The sequence below is a fragment of the Hippopotamus amphibius genome, chromosome 9 (genome assembly GCF_030028045.1).
Source record: "Hippopotamus amphibius kiboko isolate mHipAmp2 chromosome 9, mHipAmp2.hap2, whole genome shotgun sequence".
NCBI classification, from domain to species: domain Eukaryota; kingdom Metazoa; phylum Chordata; class Mammalia; order Artiodactyla; family Hippopotamidae; genus Hippopotamus; species Hippopotamus amphibius.
In genome coordinates, this window is record NC_080194.1 from 106,444,059 (window position 1) to 106,460,397 (window position 16,339).

Consider the following 16,339-nt stretch of genomic DNA (forward strand, 5'->3'; position numbering starts at 1 on the left):
AGTCACGGTTCCAGATGATTCTGGATACAAGAACGCGGCACTGTGGATTCCTTGGTGTTCCAGGGGTTAGGACTCGGTGCTTTTGGCACTTTGACTGCCGTGGCCTGGGTTCACGATATCTGGGCATCCAATGGCTTAGTCAAGTTGACATAAAAAATTAACCATCACACATATAAGGAACTGGGTTCAGTCTCTGCTGGGGGACCTAAGATGCCACAAACCATGTGGCATGGCCAAAAAAAAAAAAAAAGAAGAACACAGTATCATTTTTGTGATATTTCTGCCTAAAATGTATAACAGTGGTCTAATTGTGAGGAAGGGATAGACAAACCCAGATTGAAGGACGATCTACAAAATAACTTCCCTGTACTCTTCAAACGTGTCAAGGTCAACATTCAAAGAAAGACTACAAATTGTTCTAGATTGAGGGAGACCAGAGATATGACAACCAGGTGCAATGTTTGATACCATATTAGATTTTTCTTTTTTTCACCCTCAAAGGATATATATGAACAGGTTATTTCAAAGTAAAGTTAAAATAAAAGAAATGCCTAGCATGAGGGTTAGCCCTTCCGGCTGACTCCTGCTGGCCCACGGGATTCATTTCTGGACAAGCTCCTGTGGACCCCCCGTGACTGGACGTGAGGGGCCTCTGCGTTCCCACTGTCCCCGGATTCCCTGACAGCCTTTGCTGATTCCGTCTGTTTCATCCCTGCTAGCCCCAGAGGCCCAACAGCAAGGGTCCTGTCTAGATCACGACACAGAGCAGCCTCTGGAAACACACGGAGTGGATCTCCTCCACGAGAGGGGTGTTTGGGGGTACAGCTCAATTCCACCTCTTCACCTGGGGTTCAACCAAAGAAAGTGTGGAATCTGGCTGGTGGAGGCGCACCTGGCTGAGTGGGACCCACGGACAATCAGGGGTCACGTCTGCAGGGAGCTTCCTGGGGGGGGGTCTCGTAGGAAGTATGTACTGTTTAGACGGGGGTTGAGGGTCTAATCCCCAAGGTGGAAACTTACGGCAAAGACCTATCAATAGAGAGGCCTGAACTTCCCTGGTGGCACAGTGGTTAAGAATTTGCCTGCCAGTGCAGGCGACACAGGTTCGAGCCCTGGTCTGGGAAGATCCCACATGCCACGGAGCAACGAAGCCCGTGTGCCACAACGACTGAGCCTGTGTTCTAGAGCCTGTGAGCCAAAACTATTGAGCCCACGCACCTAGAGCCCGTGCTCCACAACAAAAGAAGCCACCGCAACGAGGAGCCCCTGAACCACAATGAAGAGTAGCCCACGCTCTGAGCAACTAGAGAAAGCCTGTGTGCAGCAACAAAGACCCGACGCAGCCAATGAAAAAAAAAATCCAATAAATAAATTAATTAAAAAACAATAGGGAGGCCCATTTATACCTCTGACGTCACTTGTGTGCTCACTGGTCACACTGGGGGAGGTGTGGGATGCTGAGATCTGAGACCACCCCCGTCCCCACCCCTCAGACCCAGCAGACACCCACACTCCAGGATCAGAAGGTTGGGAATATTGGAGGAATAACGAACGCTGTTGTGGGAACGCGGCAGCATCCCGCTGGGAGGATGGATGTTCAAGACGTTAGGAGGAATTTGCCAGAAACAGTTAAACTTTTCCCCTTGTTTTCTGCTGAGCGAAGGTTATGGCTGTATGTGCGGGTGATGCCAGCTCTTCAGGATGGGGGCACCTGTCTCTCAGTGTTGGAGCCTCCCAGGCTGTCACTCCCTTCTCATCTCCTGACATGGGCAGAGCATCCCCTTGAGGTGAAGGGCACGTGTGACTGGGCAAGACACAGGCTGAGGAAACTCGCAGGTCTGGCCCAGGATCTAGGAGGGGAGGCGGGGCCTGACAGGGAGTGCCTTGACAGGAAGGGAGGGCAAAGGGCCCTGTCCTCCACCTGCCCCACCCGGCTGACAAGAGTCCCAGTCACCTGGCCACCCTCTCCGTCTGGGGCCCTTGAGGGGTAAGTGTCCTCCGGAACCCACCTTGTCTCTTTCCTGGGGATTGGGTGACAACTCCTTTCCTCCTTGGGGGTCCCAACACCCTGCCCCGTCTGCTTCCCCTTAGGTGGGAAGGGGCCACACCTACTATCCCCTCAGCACACAGCAGTCTCCTGCTCAAGAGACTGGGGTACTGGGGGGCTGGTGCAGACCCTTCCCCTCCTGACATCAGCATCAGGTCCAGGGAGGAAGGGCCAAATGCGGCACCTCATCTAGGCAGGCCCACAACCACAGCTCCCTCCTCCGTCACCCCACCACAGAGCCCAGAATCCCAAGCGGCTGGAGCACTGGGGGACACCCAGACAGAGCCCTCGCTGGACCAGATCCTCCGGGAGCGGGATGAAGCCATTGCCAAGTGAGAGGAAGCTGCTTGCAGGGGATGGGAGGGCGGCGGGTGGCTCACCCTCAGGGCTCTGTCCTGCCACGAGGGGAAGCGGGGACGTCGGGCATTCCCAGAAGGAGAGCCGCACGAGTGCCCACCCTATCACAACGTGGGGGCTATGGCCACACTTGTCCACTCCCAGGGCCCAGAACCAGATACGCAGGGCCCGAGCCTCAAGCTGCCCTCTCTGCCTGTCAGGAAGCGGGCAGTGGAGGCTGAGCTGGACACATGCAAAGCCAAGCTGCGAGCTGTGGAAGCCCAGCTGTTGGAAGTTCTGGAGGAGAAGCTGAGACTGAGGCAGGAAGTGGAGGCCTGGGAGGTAGGGTGGGCCTGCCGGCCGGGCCCGGGGAACAGGACCAGACGGGCACAAGCCTGGCCCCTGAACCTGCTCTCCTTCCCGCAGGAGGACATGCAATGGCTGGTGAGGCAGCAGGTCAAGAGTCAGCTGCAGAGAGAGTCCAGGGGTGCTCTGGGAGCCCCCATGGAGCCCGGAACTGCCAGGACCTCCTGGTTCCGATTCCCCCTGAGTCGGTGGGGACGCTGGCGATGACACAGCTCAGCCCAAGACCTTGGAAGGAGTGTGTTTATTCATTAAAGTTTGAGGTCTGACCCCCTCTGCATCCTTTGCCCTCTCAGTGCCCACCTGAGTCCTTCTGTGCAGAAAAAAGGAGCAGACCACGGGGCCTTCAAGCCCGGGGTTTCGTGTCCCCTCTGGCCAGCAACCCTTAGTCCAGGAAGTCTCGGACGGCAGCCATGAAGTCCTGCGGGCGGTCGCTGTGGACCCAATGGCTAGCGTTAGGCACGGTCTGCATCTGGGCCCGAGGGAAGAGCCGTCTAATCTCAGGGTGGTGGCTGGGACTGTCCGCCGGAGAGAAGGCCACCAAGAAGGGGTGAAAGTAGGAAGACGGGGAGAGAAAGAGAGAAGCAGAGGCCAAGCGGGGAGAGACGAGAAGCCACGTGAGTCCACCTGTCCAGTGTTTTTTCTGGGTTTTCGGGTACCCCCCAGACCCACCCATGTACCCCAGCCCTTCCCAAGGCAGCCTCCCCAGGCTGGGGGTTGGTAAGTCAGGTATGCCCCTCCCACCACCTAGCCTTGCTTACAGCACAAATTGAGAGTTTCCACCCAGGAGGAAGAGGGCTGGCCCAGAGTAGGTTTCTTGCCGTGGTGGGAAGTTCAAGATCTTGTCCAAGTGCTGGGCCAAGGCATCCAAGTTCAACCTCCACATGAAGCGCCTGTCCACCTCCACCAGGTTAGTGAGCAGCAACTGCCGTATGGTTATGCTCTATGGGGGTCCAGCAGGGCGGTGGGGCGGGGGGCAGGCGGTCCTCATGAGGCCTGGGGCCACCACTCTTCCTCTACCCACACCACCATACAGGGGCTTGGGTGCACTACCTGGATAACAGAGCTGAGCTTCTCATCGGCCAGTTTTCGGGCACTGGAGAGGGACGCCTCCTCTGGGATGTCTACGGCCCTCATAGCTGCTACATATCTTGGAAAGTTCGAGCTGGATGTGCTCTCCACTGGGCTGATGTCCACAGCTATTAAGCGCTCCACCAGCTCTGGCTGCGGGAGAGAATCAGACTGGGGACCTGAGGGCAGGCAGAGCAGGTCTCAGGCATAGTTCCTGGATCCTGAACTTGCTCATCCAAGGCTTGTTAGAGTTCCAGGTTGCCTGTTGGGCACTTGGGGTCTACAACGGATGGGGAGGAAGCTCTGGATAGAGAAGGCTCACCCTCTGAAGTGCCAGCAGCATGGCTGTCCTGCCTCCCATGCTGTGGCCAATGAGGACACAGGGCACTAGGCCCAGCTGGGGCAGGAGGTCCTGGAGATCCTGGCTCATGGCCTCGTAGCTCATGTCTGGGCTGTGGGGGCTGTCACCATGGTTCCGAGCATCCACTGTCAGCACCTGGGGAACGGGGAGGGGGCAGCACTGGCATCCACGTTCAGGGCATAGCCAAAAGCCTGGCAGATCTGCAGGGAGGTGGAGAGTCCAGTGGGGGGGGGGGTGCGGATCCAGAACTGGATAAAGGGCCCAGATGGTGAGGAGGCCCAGTTCTTAGACCTTGGAGGCCCAGAGGAAGAACTTGGAGCCTCCGTGCCAGAAGGCCCAAGGAGTGTGACCACGTCTCTGGAGGTCTGGCCTAGCTGGGTGGCAACTACAGGGAAAGCAGACACCAAGGACTGCCAACAGTTGGAGCACAGCAGGACGGGCTGCTCGCTGTACGAGGTGGAAAGCCCCCTGTCATCTCTGGTGAACAAGCACGGTCTGGCCCCCTTAGGGGTAGGGTGTTGGTGCTTCGGCATCTGACAGCAGAGCCTAGATCAGGGTGCAGCACGCAGACCTATAACACGAATGAAGGCCTGGATGGGTGAAAGCACGAGGGAATGCACGGGGTTCATCTAGGGCCTGGTTCTGCCCTGCGGCCTCCATCCTTAGAAGGTCAATCTCTTCTTTCATTTCTGCCCAGAAAGACCTGCCACTCCCAGCGTTGAGGACGGAGAACCTGGCCACACCTTGGCCTCCCCTAGGGCCCCGCCCACCCATGCCCCGCCTCCCCCCGGAAGCTCACCCTCCGGCCTGTCTGCTGGGCCAGGGCCTTGGCGACGGAGTTGAAGTTGGCTTTGCAGCCGAACAGCCCGTGCAGAAAGACAAGGGGCGGGTGGGCTGCCTCCCCGTCCAGAAGCCTGTAGGAAAGCGGCACCGGCCTGGCGGGAGGAGCAAGGGTAGGGGAGGTCTGAGCCGGCTGGGGAAACAGCCTGGGAGGGGGCGGGCCAAGCGGAGGAAGCGGAGCTATCTGGGTCGGACTGGAGGGGGAGGGGCCAAGGACGGATTCCCACCGGACGCCCTTGACTGACCTCGCCTGGGTGCCGCCGTGGCTGCTGCTGGGTGCGACAGGCACTCTGGAGAAGCTGGGACTGGAGGAGCCGAGCCCCCTATGGGGGAGCCTCCAGGCGCGGGCCCAGCTGAGCATCTCTGGGATCTCCTACCCTACGCTCACCTCGTGCTGTCCCCCGGCTCCGCCTCGCTCAGGGCCCCGCCCAATTCCGACTGGAGCTCCGCCTTCTCCCCGGCTCCCGATCGTGGCGCGCCCCGCCTTCGCTCACGTGTCCTTTCGTAACCCCGGAAAACTGTCGTCCCGGCTCCGCCCCTTGCGCCACTACGTAACCTCGCGGGCACCACGCCCACAGGCAAGAGCACCGCCTCTGACCACGCCCGAATGCCTGGCCCCGCCCCGCTAAGCTCCGCCCGGACCCTCCCGGCGCAGAATCCTTGCGGGAAGTCGGAGCCTGTGTTTTGGGAATCCGGTACCCGTCGCTTGTGATGCCCTGGGTTTGGGGCTTGAACTCTGGCCGGGGGGCAGGTCCTTGGCAAGCCGAAGAGGCCCTGCCTGGGCCCGCTGCGGGCCCCGCAGCTGGCCTGCTCCTCTGTCCTCATGCGCCGCCTGGGGTGGATGCTGTCTTTTCTGTGCCGCAGGCGGTGGCCCGGCGAGAGGCGCCAGGAGTGGCTCCCGTCGTCGAGGCGCCAGCTTGGCGGCGCTGTGCTCCACAGTCGGGCGCCCGGGCGGGCCGGACGGAGCACTTCTTACCGATCCTGAAGTCGACTCCAGAACGAGCTAGGAGAGACTCTAGAGGTCATCTCCAGCCCGCCACCCGCCCCGCCCTTTGCTGATGGGGAAACTGAGGCAAATAACTTACAAGAGGTAGAACCGGAACCTCTGGTCTGCGAGTCAAGATGGGAGGCCAGGTGTTTGTGCTAGAGGGGGCATTTGCTGCACTGAACTGAAATGATTCAGATCTGCTCACCCCCGCCCTCCCATTTACCAGCAGAGAAGTAAATAATCCTCCCACCCCCTTAGCACATCGTGCAGGGAGGGAAGTCGCCTCCTTTTGGAACACTGACTGGCTGCCATCTTCTCTCCCCAGTCTGGGGTAGTAGTCGCAGTGGCGACACGGTCTCAGGTCTCACCTGGCTTGCACAGCAGTCCAGCCTTCAGCAGTTGCAAGAGTAGCTGCTCTTTTTGCAGCGTTCTTCTGCTCAGAAACCGTCAGGGGGAGTTCCCTGGCGGTCCAGTGGTTAGGATTGCGAGCTCTCACTGTCGAGGGCCCCGGTTCAGTCGCTGGTAGTGGAACTAAGATCCCACAAGCCGAGCGGTGCCAGGCATCCCCAAGGACTATACTGCACACCTCCCTTCTGGTCCTTACCCCCACCACTTCCCACTGGGATGCCGTGTCCACCTTCCAGATAGCCAGTTGCCCGAGTCCTCCACATCTTTTAAGGTCCAGGGAAACTGCCACCCTTCCTCAAGCCTTTCCAGATTTCCCCCGTTGAAACTAATCTCTTCCACCCCATGTTCTCAAAGCATCTGTCAGAGTCTGGACTTCTATGTGTTCACCATAGGCTGGAGGCTTCTGAAGAACCTGGGTCATGTTTTGTTCATCTGGTGCAAAGTGCAATAGTAATTTTACTGAATGATCATGGAGAGATTCAGGCGCTAGTTGAGGCCTAGGTGTAAGTTCATCTGGTGGCTGGGTCAGTCCCCCCTCTAGGACATGGCACTTGGGCTAGACATAGTTCCACTGGCTTCTCCCCCAGCTCCTCAGGACAAGCCTGATGGAGTCAGTACAGCAGGATGCATGCTAACTCCATGGCCTCATGAAGTGGCCCCCATCTTGAGCCAGCCTGGTGATGGGCAGGTGTTTTGTTCTAATCTGAGGAGGGCTTTGAGGTCGCTGGGGACTCTAAACACACCAGGTGGTGCGATCATTTGTTGCCAGCATAGTCATTAGGGGAGTGATGAGAACATCTGAGCCCTGGAGCGGGATTGGTCCAAGGCCTGGGAGGGGTCCTTGGAGGAGATCAGGCAGAATGTTTTTCTAGAATTGGTGGATAAAGGGGGGGTTGGTGATTCAGACTAGTAGTATTTCAAAGGTGGTTTCAAGTGGGCCCCCAGCCCCACTCTAGCTTACTGTCTAACTGGGTAACCTGAACTTGGCCCATAACCCTTGACCATCTGCCCCCAGCCAGAGCCCTGGCTCTAGGGGCAGGAGCAGTCTTGGGACGTTTCTGAGTCCTGGGCCCCAGCTGTGTCACGTGCCTGGTTAGGGCCTGGCTGGTTGGCAAGCAGAAAAACCAGTTGGCTTGAGGTTTTCACTTGACCACTCCAGAGAAAGCAGGAGAGGGGTTGTTGCTGCCTTAGAAGGACTCTGGTGATGGGGTGTTGTGGAGGGGTCAACCTGAGTGCCGGCCGCCCCTTCCAGCTTGTCAGGAGTGGGCCACTGGACTTGCTGGTGGTTAGTGAGGGTCTCCCTCTTGGGGGGGTGTCAAGCTGCTGATATGCTGAGGTTGATGTAGGTGTGGAATGAGGACACTCTACCTCTGTGATCGACTCTCCACTTCTGCATCTCTGTTTGCAGCCATTCAACCTGGGAGGGTGTTCGTATCCTTATTTTACTGCCGAGGCTGTGTGACTCCCAGTGCAGTACTCCCAGTAGTTCGTCACCGCCCTTCTGGCTGGAGACTGAGCCAAGGGGGGTGTGGCCTGTGGTGGTAGGGACACTGCAACCTGGTGGTGGCGGCATTGAATGGGTTAAGACAGGGAGGCGGCGGGTGTCCCTTAACCGCACCTGGCCCAGTATCGGTCACGTGGCCAGGGTTTCACCTGCCCCGCTGAGCAGGGACAATCAGGCTGCTTGTTTCGTGATTGGTCACCATGGTGACAGGAGTGCGCCTGGGGAGGTCACCAGGGCAAATTCTTGCCCGCCGGCAGGGTGGCGCAGGGGTGTTAGTCAGGCTGGGGTCGCTGGGGCTCCTGGAAGACCCCTCGAGGTTTCCCTTGGGGCTGCCCCCAGGACCCCCCCAAGTGACTCTGGTCCAGCATCCTCCCATACCACCCCCCACAAAGAACCCAGCTTCTGTCTTCCCAGATTTTCAACCTGAGTTTATTAAACTGCCAAGACTTTCATATGCATTATCTTGTTTAATCTGCAGAGCAGCCTGTTCCGTGTGGGAGTGGTGGTAATCCCTGTGCCTCACCCCCCCACCCCCCCACACACACTCAGGGAACACTTTGAGAACATTTGCTCCTGCCTTCCATCATTCAACAATCAACAGATATTCTTGGAGCCTCATGCCTTTCTAGACACAGGCAGCTTTCTAGAGACAGCCAGTGAACAAAACAACACACTAATGAACCACACAACAGTGGATGGTGTGGAGTGTTTATTTTCTTTGGAGCAGGTTGGGGAGGCTCTGTGTAGAAGACAAAGACTGCACGAGATCATCCTATAGCCCTGGTGTCCAGAACACTTCTGGGGACACTTTCTGCCACCTTCAGGCCTTACCTGTACCTCCTCCCCTCCAAGCTTCCCACCAGGCTCACAGATCCTCTGTCTCCTGCTTTCACCCACTTGCTCCACTGCTCCAGAACCCCTGACAGGCCCTGCTAACTCCTGTCAACATTTTTCCTATCTCCAGACTCACGTACAAAGTCCCTGTACCCCCAGTAACAGCCTCATCACATGCATACATTCTTAAAGTTGGTGGGGGTGAGGACACCTCCTCTTTTGGGGTGGAAGGAGTCTGTGTATTTTGAAGCCCAGCAACTTCCACTTCCCTTGAGAAACAGCAGCCTGCAGGATGCACACCCGCCTCCTCTGCCTGCAGTCTGAGCCTTCCTTTACTGAGCACTGTGTGCCAGGCACTGGAGATGCAGCGGGAGCCCTGATCAGTTCACAGACCTGCCAGTCTGGTGGGAAAGATAGGAATGGATGTGTGATCACACACCCAGGAAATATGCACAGGAAAGTGAGAGCATAAAGCCGAGGAATCTGACTGGCCCTGCGGAAGTGATGCTTGAATGGAGATCTGAAGGATGTGTAGGAGTTGGCCAGGTGAAGGGGTTACAGTGGAGGAGGGTGTTCCAGAAGTGGGGACATCATGTGCAATGACAAAGCCATCCCATTCCTCAAGGCAGAATCAGGAGTCATTTCTGACGCCTCCTTCCTTCCTTTCGCCATCCCCATCCAATTCCTCACCTAGTTCTGTTGATTTTTATCTCCCAAATAGCTCTGATATCCATCCACTTCTGTCCATCTCCACGGTCCCATCTCGCCCCTCCATCACCACCTTCTTATTGGACTTGTCCATTTTGGCCCCTCTAGTCATTTCCCTACATAGTAGGCAGCTTGATCTTTCCCAAACATATAGTATATTTCTGTCAATCCTGTTCGTTCCTTTTTACATTTTCCTATTTTTTGGTGCTCTGGGTTCTGTGCTCAACGCCCCCAGGGATGCATGTGGCAGACCAAAGAGTAGAAAAGCTGGTTTACGTGTTTCAAAAGCTGAAGCCGCGAGGGGAAGAGGATGCCTCAGTAGAGATAAGTGTCTTGGCCAAGAATGGGAGGGGGGTAGTCTGCCACTTACTTCTTGGCAGGGTCCCCAGAAAGTAATGGCTCATGGGTTTACTAGGCAGGCAGGACCATAGACAGCTTGCAAAATTGTTCCCAGCTCCAAGGCCAAAGCAGACACAGTGCAAACCACAGGACCAAAGGGGCCACGGAGACAAGATGGTGATATCTCACCAGTGATCACTGTTGCCTGAGGGCTGGATACTGTCCAACCTCCCCCTCCCCCCAGCCTCCTCCCTCGTCTCCCCCACCACCGCACCCCCAGCAAATTTGGCCCTGCTGAATGTCCTGGAATTGTGGCCCAACCTCAGGAGGATTGAAGTTCAACCTGTTTCTAACTGCCTCAGCAGAATGGAGGGTCAAGGAAATAATGTTATTGCCTGGCTCAGTTTACGGACTGACTTTCATAATTGCCACAATGCCATGTACCCGGACTTTCTTTATAAATCAACAATCCAATAATTCATTCGGCAAATATTTACTGAGTACCCGCAGATGCCAAATATGAATTTTAGAGTCAGGGATATGGCATTTCCATGGCCCTCTTCCTCAAGGAACACAAAAAGCCAAAACCAACCTCCCCCACCCCCCGGCACTTCTGCTCTCAAGTGGGGAAGACAAGCCATCAACAAATAAACAAACAAATAAATATGTAAGTACAAATTGTAAGTTCAGTGGGCAGGGTGCTGTGTTCAATAATAATTGGGGTGGTAGATATTAAGCAGGGTGGTAAGGAAAGGTCTCAGGTAAGGTGAAATTTGGAGGATAAGCAGGAGGTAGTGATACAAACACGAGGGGGAAAAGTGTTTTAGGCAGAGGGAATAGTGTGTGCAAAGGCCCTGAGGTGCACAAGACCTTCCCTTGTTAGAAGAAAAAAGAGGGGGTGGGTCCATGTAGGAGTCTGGTCCTTATTAAAGAGAAATGAGAGCCAGTAAGGATTTAAGGAGGGAGAGACACTATTTCCATTTTTAAAGGACTATCAGGCTATGCAGGAGAAGGCTGGAGAGACAGATTAGAGGGGAAGTGGAGGAGAGGAAGGAAAATCTTTAGGAAGCTATTGTATGTTGAGACAAGAAGCTCTTGAAGGTATTGTCCAGTTGAGACAAGATGGTAACTTTTGACTGGGAGTTGGCTGTGGAGGTAGAGAGAAGTAGATAGACTTGAGATATATTTTGAATTAGAATTAATAGGATTGGATTAAGAATTGTTTTTATTATTTTTTTTTATTTTTTAATTTTGGCTGCAAGGCGTGGCTTGTGGCATCTTAGTTCTCCCACTAGGGATTGAATCTGAACCCTCAGCAGTGAAAGCACAGATTCCTAACCACTGGACTGCCAGGGAATTCTTGGATGACGAATTAGATGGAAAGAGAGGAAAATGCTGCTGAGGCAAAGGAAGAGATCAAGGACAACTCCCAGGTTTCTGGATGGGTAGTTGGGCCATTTACAGAGATGGGGAAGGCTGGAGAGGAATTTTTTTTCCCGTCTATAGGGTACCAGTGGTAAGGGAGACTCTAGAGTTCCGCTTAAGGCATGTTAAGTTTGAGATGCCCAGGAGACAGCATAATAGTTAACATTTACTGAGTTTAACATGCCAAGCACTGTTCTAAGTGCTTTATGTCCATTAACTCATTTACTCTTCATAATGACTGAGAAGGTACATGTAGTATTTAATCCCTCCTTTAATAGCTGAGAGAATTGAGCCACAGAGAGGTTAATTAATTGCCTGCGATCACACAGCTTGGAAGCTGCAGGGCCAGGATCCAGTCCCAAGTGGTTCAGCTCCAGGGGCCATGCTGTTAACCAGTGTCCTTACACTGTCTTCGTGGAATCCAAGGAGGCAGCTGGATGCACGCGTGGAGGGCTCAGAGGAGAGGTCTGGGAGCTGGAGGATGTTAAAGCATGGGAATGGGAGAGACACTCAAAGGGGATAACAGTGCATTGGAGGAAGAGAAGAGGGCCTATGACAGAGGATCTTTGGAGGAGGGCAGGAAGGGAGATGGAGGAAGTACACAGACGGAGGAGGAAGGCCAGGTGAGGGTGGTGTCACAAAGGGTAGGACAAGTGAGAGTTCTGAGGAGGAGAGAGAGCAATCACCTCTGTCAAAAGTTGCTGAGAGTGTGAGTAAATTCCTGATGGAAAAGTGACCATTGGCCATGGCAACCTGGAGCCCACTGGGACCTTGCCAGGAGCAGCGTGGAGTGGGGAAGGGGTGGGGGCAGGAGCAGACAGGAGTGGCTGACTGGTGTGTGGGCAGGGAGTAAGTGAAATCAGGGATGAGATAACTCTTGAGGTGAACAGAGACATGGGGTGGCATCTCTTTGGAGATATGAAGTCAAGGAAACTTTTTTTTTGAGATGAGAGATACACAAACATGTTTATATGTTGATGTGAAGGTTATAGCAGAGAGTGGGTGGCATTTGATGAAGCAAGAGAAAGGCGGTATTTCTGAGGGAGATTTTATTTGTCTTCTTTTTTTTAATTTTAATTTTTAAAATTTAAAAAATTTATTTATGTTTATATTTAATGTAGTGTATTGCATCAACCTTTTTAAATTTAAATTTAAATATTTTATTTTAGTTTTTGGCTGTGTTGTGTGGCTTGCAGGATTGAACCCTGGCCCACGGCAGTGAAAGCGCTGAGTCCTAACCACTGGACTACCAGGGAATTCCCTGGCTCTACCTTTTTTTTAAGAAAAAAAAACTTATTATGAAAAATTGTAAACATATATGAAGGGAGATAGAATCACCATCACCCATCACTCAGCGTCAGCAATTATTAACTCAAGGCCAATCCTGTATTACCTCTATCCCATGTATCACCTCTCCCATCTCTGCATTACTTTGAAATATATCTCAGACATCATACTATTTCATCTGTAAATATTTCAGTATGTTTCTCTAAAAGCAAAGGACTTTTTTGTTTTTTTAAACATAAGCCACCTTATCATTTACCTACATTTTTGTTGTTGTTTTTGTTTTGTTTTGCCACACCGTGGGGCATGTGGAACTTCCCTGACCAGGGATCGAAACTGCGCCTCCTGCAGTGGAAGCACAGAGTCTTAACCACTGGACCACTGGGGAAGTCCTCATTTAGGTACTTTAAAAAGTGATAATTTCTTAATATTATCAGTTATCCACTCAATGTTCACTTTTCCAATTGTCTCACAAATGCCGTAAAATTAATTTTAACAGGTTGAATCAGGAACCGATTAAGATCCACAGCTGTGTTTGGTTGATATGTCTTTTGTTTCTTCTTTTTTGCTCTATAGGTCCCACATCTCATTTTTTTCCTTGGAGTTTTTATTATTGAAGAACCCATATGTCCTATTGAGTCCTCCACATCTGGATTTTGCTGCCTTTTTCTGTGTATTGTGTTCCTCTCTTCTTTGCATGTGCTGTAAATTGATCTTCTGATCTAGAAAATTGATCAGATTCAGATTTATTTATTATTTTTATTTTTGTTTTTCTGCAAGACTGCTTCACAAAGACGTTGTACTTAATTCTTCTTTTACGGCAGCCAAGCTGTATTGGTTAGGACACCTTTGGCTGGAAACCTGAAATCAAACAGGCTTAACCCATAAGAAAAGCCACATCTCCCACAACCAGAGATCTAGAGGAACTTGAGGGCCCCAAAGAGGAGGCAGTTACTGGATAGAAAATGTTTCCAGGGCTCCAGGTTCCTCCTCTCCAGATTGATGTCCTCATCATTGGTCAAAATCCTGCAGCTCTTTCTCTTCGGGGTTCAAATTGGTGATAGAATTCCAGATGTCACTCACTACCTGACAGGACAACCTCCAGGGGAAGAAGGGGTGCTTTCTTTCTCAGGTATTTGGAAGCCTAGCCCTGCTGCCTGGCAACAGACCTTCCCTCCTGTCTCATTGGCCGCAGCTGTCACATGCCCACTGTAAGCCAATCACCATGGAGGGAAAGAGACCAACCACCATGATTGGCTTAATCTAATCAGGAATGATCACTGGAGCTGGGGGTGGGGGGTCTGTCCCAGTTATCTACAGAGGCATAGAGTGAATATCTCATATCCTTGCACACTGGGTATTTCTGAACAATGTTACCTAGAAGTGGAATTGCTGTATCTCAGACGATTTTTATATTTATAAGGGAGTTTATTTTTTATAAAAGTGGTCAAATTGCCCTCCAGAAAATTGGTTATTGTATCAATATGTGCTTCACCAAGAAGGGAAAAGGAAAACAAGAGGCAGAGGAGTGCAGTGGTTAACAACTTGGACTCTAGCAGACCAGATGCCTGGGTTCAAACCCCAGTGCCTCTGTATAATATCTATGTGAACTTTGGGCAACTAGTATCACTTCTCTGTACCTCAGCTTTCCTATCTATAAAATGGGGATGATGATGATACCACTGTTCAGTCAACACTTGCACCTAGAAATTGTTAGCTATTTTTTTCTCTCCTATGGGATATCATCAAAGTGCTGGTTATTGTAGCAAATCCATTCTCTGCTCTTGTCTGTGCCTCTGGGAGGCTCACCTTTGCAGGCTGTATTAGCCTTGCCTTCTGGCTTCTGCCTTCTGGGTGAGAAGAGAGAGATGCAGGCCTATTTGTTTCTGCTGTTGCTCCCTGGCTTGCTGTGGTTCCAGCAGAGGATGTGTCCTTCTATGGCTGTAGCTACTGTCCAGCAACCCTGTTTCCCATGGCTCCATCTTTCAACACCGCTCCTGTAACTTGGTTTCTTCTCATTGCTGCTTTAGGCTTGGGGGTGGTAATGACTCCCCACTGTTCTTAGTTTCTTTCTTTTTTTTATTGTTAGTTTAAAAAACTTTATTTTATTTGTTTATTTGGTTGCATCGGGTCTTAGTTGCGGCTCCCAGGCTCCTTAGTTGTGGCATGCAAACCCTTAGTTGTGGCATGCATGTGGGATCTGGTTCCCTGATCAGGGATCGAACCTGGGCCCCCTGCATTGGGAGCGTTGCATCTTAACCACTGTGCCACCAGGGAACTCCCTATTGTTAGTTTCCTGATACCCCAATATCCTTTACTGAATTCCCTAGCTCTACCCATATCTCTCTATACATAGTCCCTCCAATAAAGTCTCTTTAAAATCCAGCATGCTGTCTGATTTCTCTCAGGCCCTCAGTGATACAATCAGTCTTTAAAGTTTGCCAATCTGAGAGCGAAAAAAATTTTTTCTGGTTATGCATCTTTTCATATGTTTATTAGCATAGATAGTTATTTTTATAATTGCTTCTCCTTTGCTGATTATTCTTTTGGATTGCTATACCTTCTCTTGTTGATTTGTAGAAACTCTTTTTATGTTAGGCATTTTAACCATTTTTCTGTTACATATGATGCAAACATTTTCTCCGTTTCTTGCTTGTCTTTGACATTATTTTTCCCTGCTATATAAATTTTTTTTATTGCGGTAAAAAACACGTAACAAAATTTATCATCTTAACTATGGAATATAGCTTAGTAATTTTAAATAAATTCATACTGTTGTGAAATCTATATTCAGAACCTTTTCATCTTGAAAATCTGAAACCATACCCATTAAAGGACAACTCCCTTTTTTCCTCTTCTCCCTGCCTTTGGTAGCTATCATTCTACTTTCTGTCTTTATGAATTTGACTGCTCTATGTACCTTGTATAAGTGGAATCATACAGTATTTGTCTTTTTGTGGCTGGATTATTTCAGTTAGCATATATCCTCAAGGCTCATCCATATTATAGCAGGTGTCAGAATTTTCTCCCTTTTTAAGGCTGAGTAATATTTCATTGTATGTATATACCACACTTTGCTCATCCATTCATCCACAGATGGACATTTGCATCCCACCCCTTGGCTATTGTGAATAGTGCTGTGAACATGGGTGTGCAAATATCTCTTAGAGACCTTGCTTTCAACTCTTTGGGCACATACCCAGAAGTGTCATTGTTGGATCATGTGGTAGTTCTATTTAAAGTTTCTTACCCGTATACTGTTTTCCACAGCAGCTGTACCATTTTACATTCCCGCCAACAGTCCACAAAAGTTCCAGTTTCTCCATATCCTTGCCAACAGTTATTTTCTTTTCTTTTCCCTTTCTTTCCTTCTTTCCCTTTCTTTCTTTCTTTCCCTTTCTTTCTTTCTTTTTCTTTCTTTCTTCTTTTTCTTTCTTTCTTTCTTTCTTTCTTTCTTTCTTTCTTTCTTTCTTTCTCTTTCTTTCTTTCTTTCTCTCTCTCTTTCTCTCTCTTTCTTTCTTTCTTTCTTTCTTTCTTTCTTTCTTTCTTTCTTTTTCTTCCTTCCTTCCTTCCTTCCTTCCTTCCTTCCTTCCTTCCTTCCTTCCTTCCTTCCTTCCTTCCTTTTTCTTTCTTTCTTTCTTTCTTTCTTTCTTTCTTTCTTTCTTTCTTTCTTTCTTTCTTTCGAGTTTTAGGAATTCTCTCTGTATTCTGGATATTAAGCATATATCAGATATATAATTTGCAAATATATTCCAAAACCATCCCGTGGATTGCCTTTTCGTTCTGTCCCTAGTGTCTTTTAATGCACAGAATTTCAAATTTTCAAGTCCA

The 16,339-nt window shown here is 51.0% G+C and overlaps 1 protein-coding gene and 1 long non-coding RNA gene across 6 annotated transcripts; one reads left to right on the plus strand and one right to left on the minus strand.

Annotated features, from left to right (window-relative positions):
• The first annotated feature begins 1,894 nt into the window (after positions 1-1,894).
• On the plus strand, positions 1,895-3,008 carry LOC130859862 (uncharacterized). Its single transcript, XR_009055339.1, has 3 exons — positions 1,895-1,987; positions 2,285-2,379; positions 2,810-3,008. It is a non-coding gene; the product is annotated as an uncharacterized LOC130859862 (long non-coding RNA).
• On the minus strand, positions 2,976-5,456 carry ABHD11 (abhydrolase domain containing 11). 5 transcript variants are annotated; one of them, XM_057749211.1, is made up of 6 exons: positions 5,264-5,455; positions 4,978-5,113; positions 4,140-4,313; positions 3,800-3,970; positions 3,508-3,689; positions 2,976-3,180 (listed from the first exon to the last, which is right to left on the minus strand). In XM_057749211.1, the coding sequence occupies exons 1-6, from the start codon at positions 5,377-5,379 to the stop codon at positions 3,132-3,134; spliced, it is 828 nt and encodes a 275-aa protein (XP_057605194.1). In that variant the 5' UTR covers positions 5,380-5,455; the 3' UTR covers positions 2,976-3,131. The 5 variants fall into 5 exon arrangements, with proteins under 5 accessions (XP_057605194.1, XP_057605193.1, XP_057605192.1 ...); XM_057749210.1 differs by having other exon boundaries at positions 2,976-3,264; positions 3,568-3,689; positions 5,264-5,454; XM_057749209.1 differs by having other exon boundaries at positions 2,976-3,264; positions 5,264-5,453.
• Between the last annotated feature and the right edge of the window lie 10,883 nt (positions 5,457-16,339).

Excerpts from the sequence above, each read along its gene's own strand:
- ABHD11 (XM_057749209.1), bottom strand. The coding sequence starts at position 5,379 with ATGCTCAGCTGGGCCCGCGCCTGGAGGCTCCCCCATAGGGGGCTCGGC. Across the intron at positions 5,114-5,263 it reads CACGGCGGCACCCAGGCGAG|GCCGGTGCCGCTTTCCTACA; the intron begins GTCAGTCAAGGG and ends TCCTCCCGCCAG. Across the intron at positions 3,971-4,139 it reads TGCTGCTGGCACTTCAGAGG|CCAGAGCTGGTGGAGCGCTT; the intron begins GTGAGCCTTCTC and ends TCTCTCCCGCAG.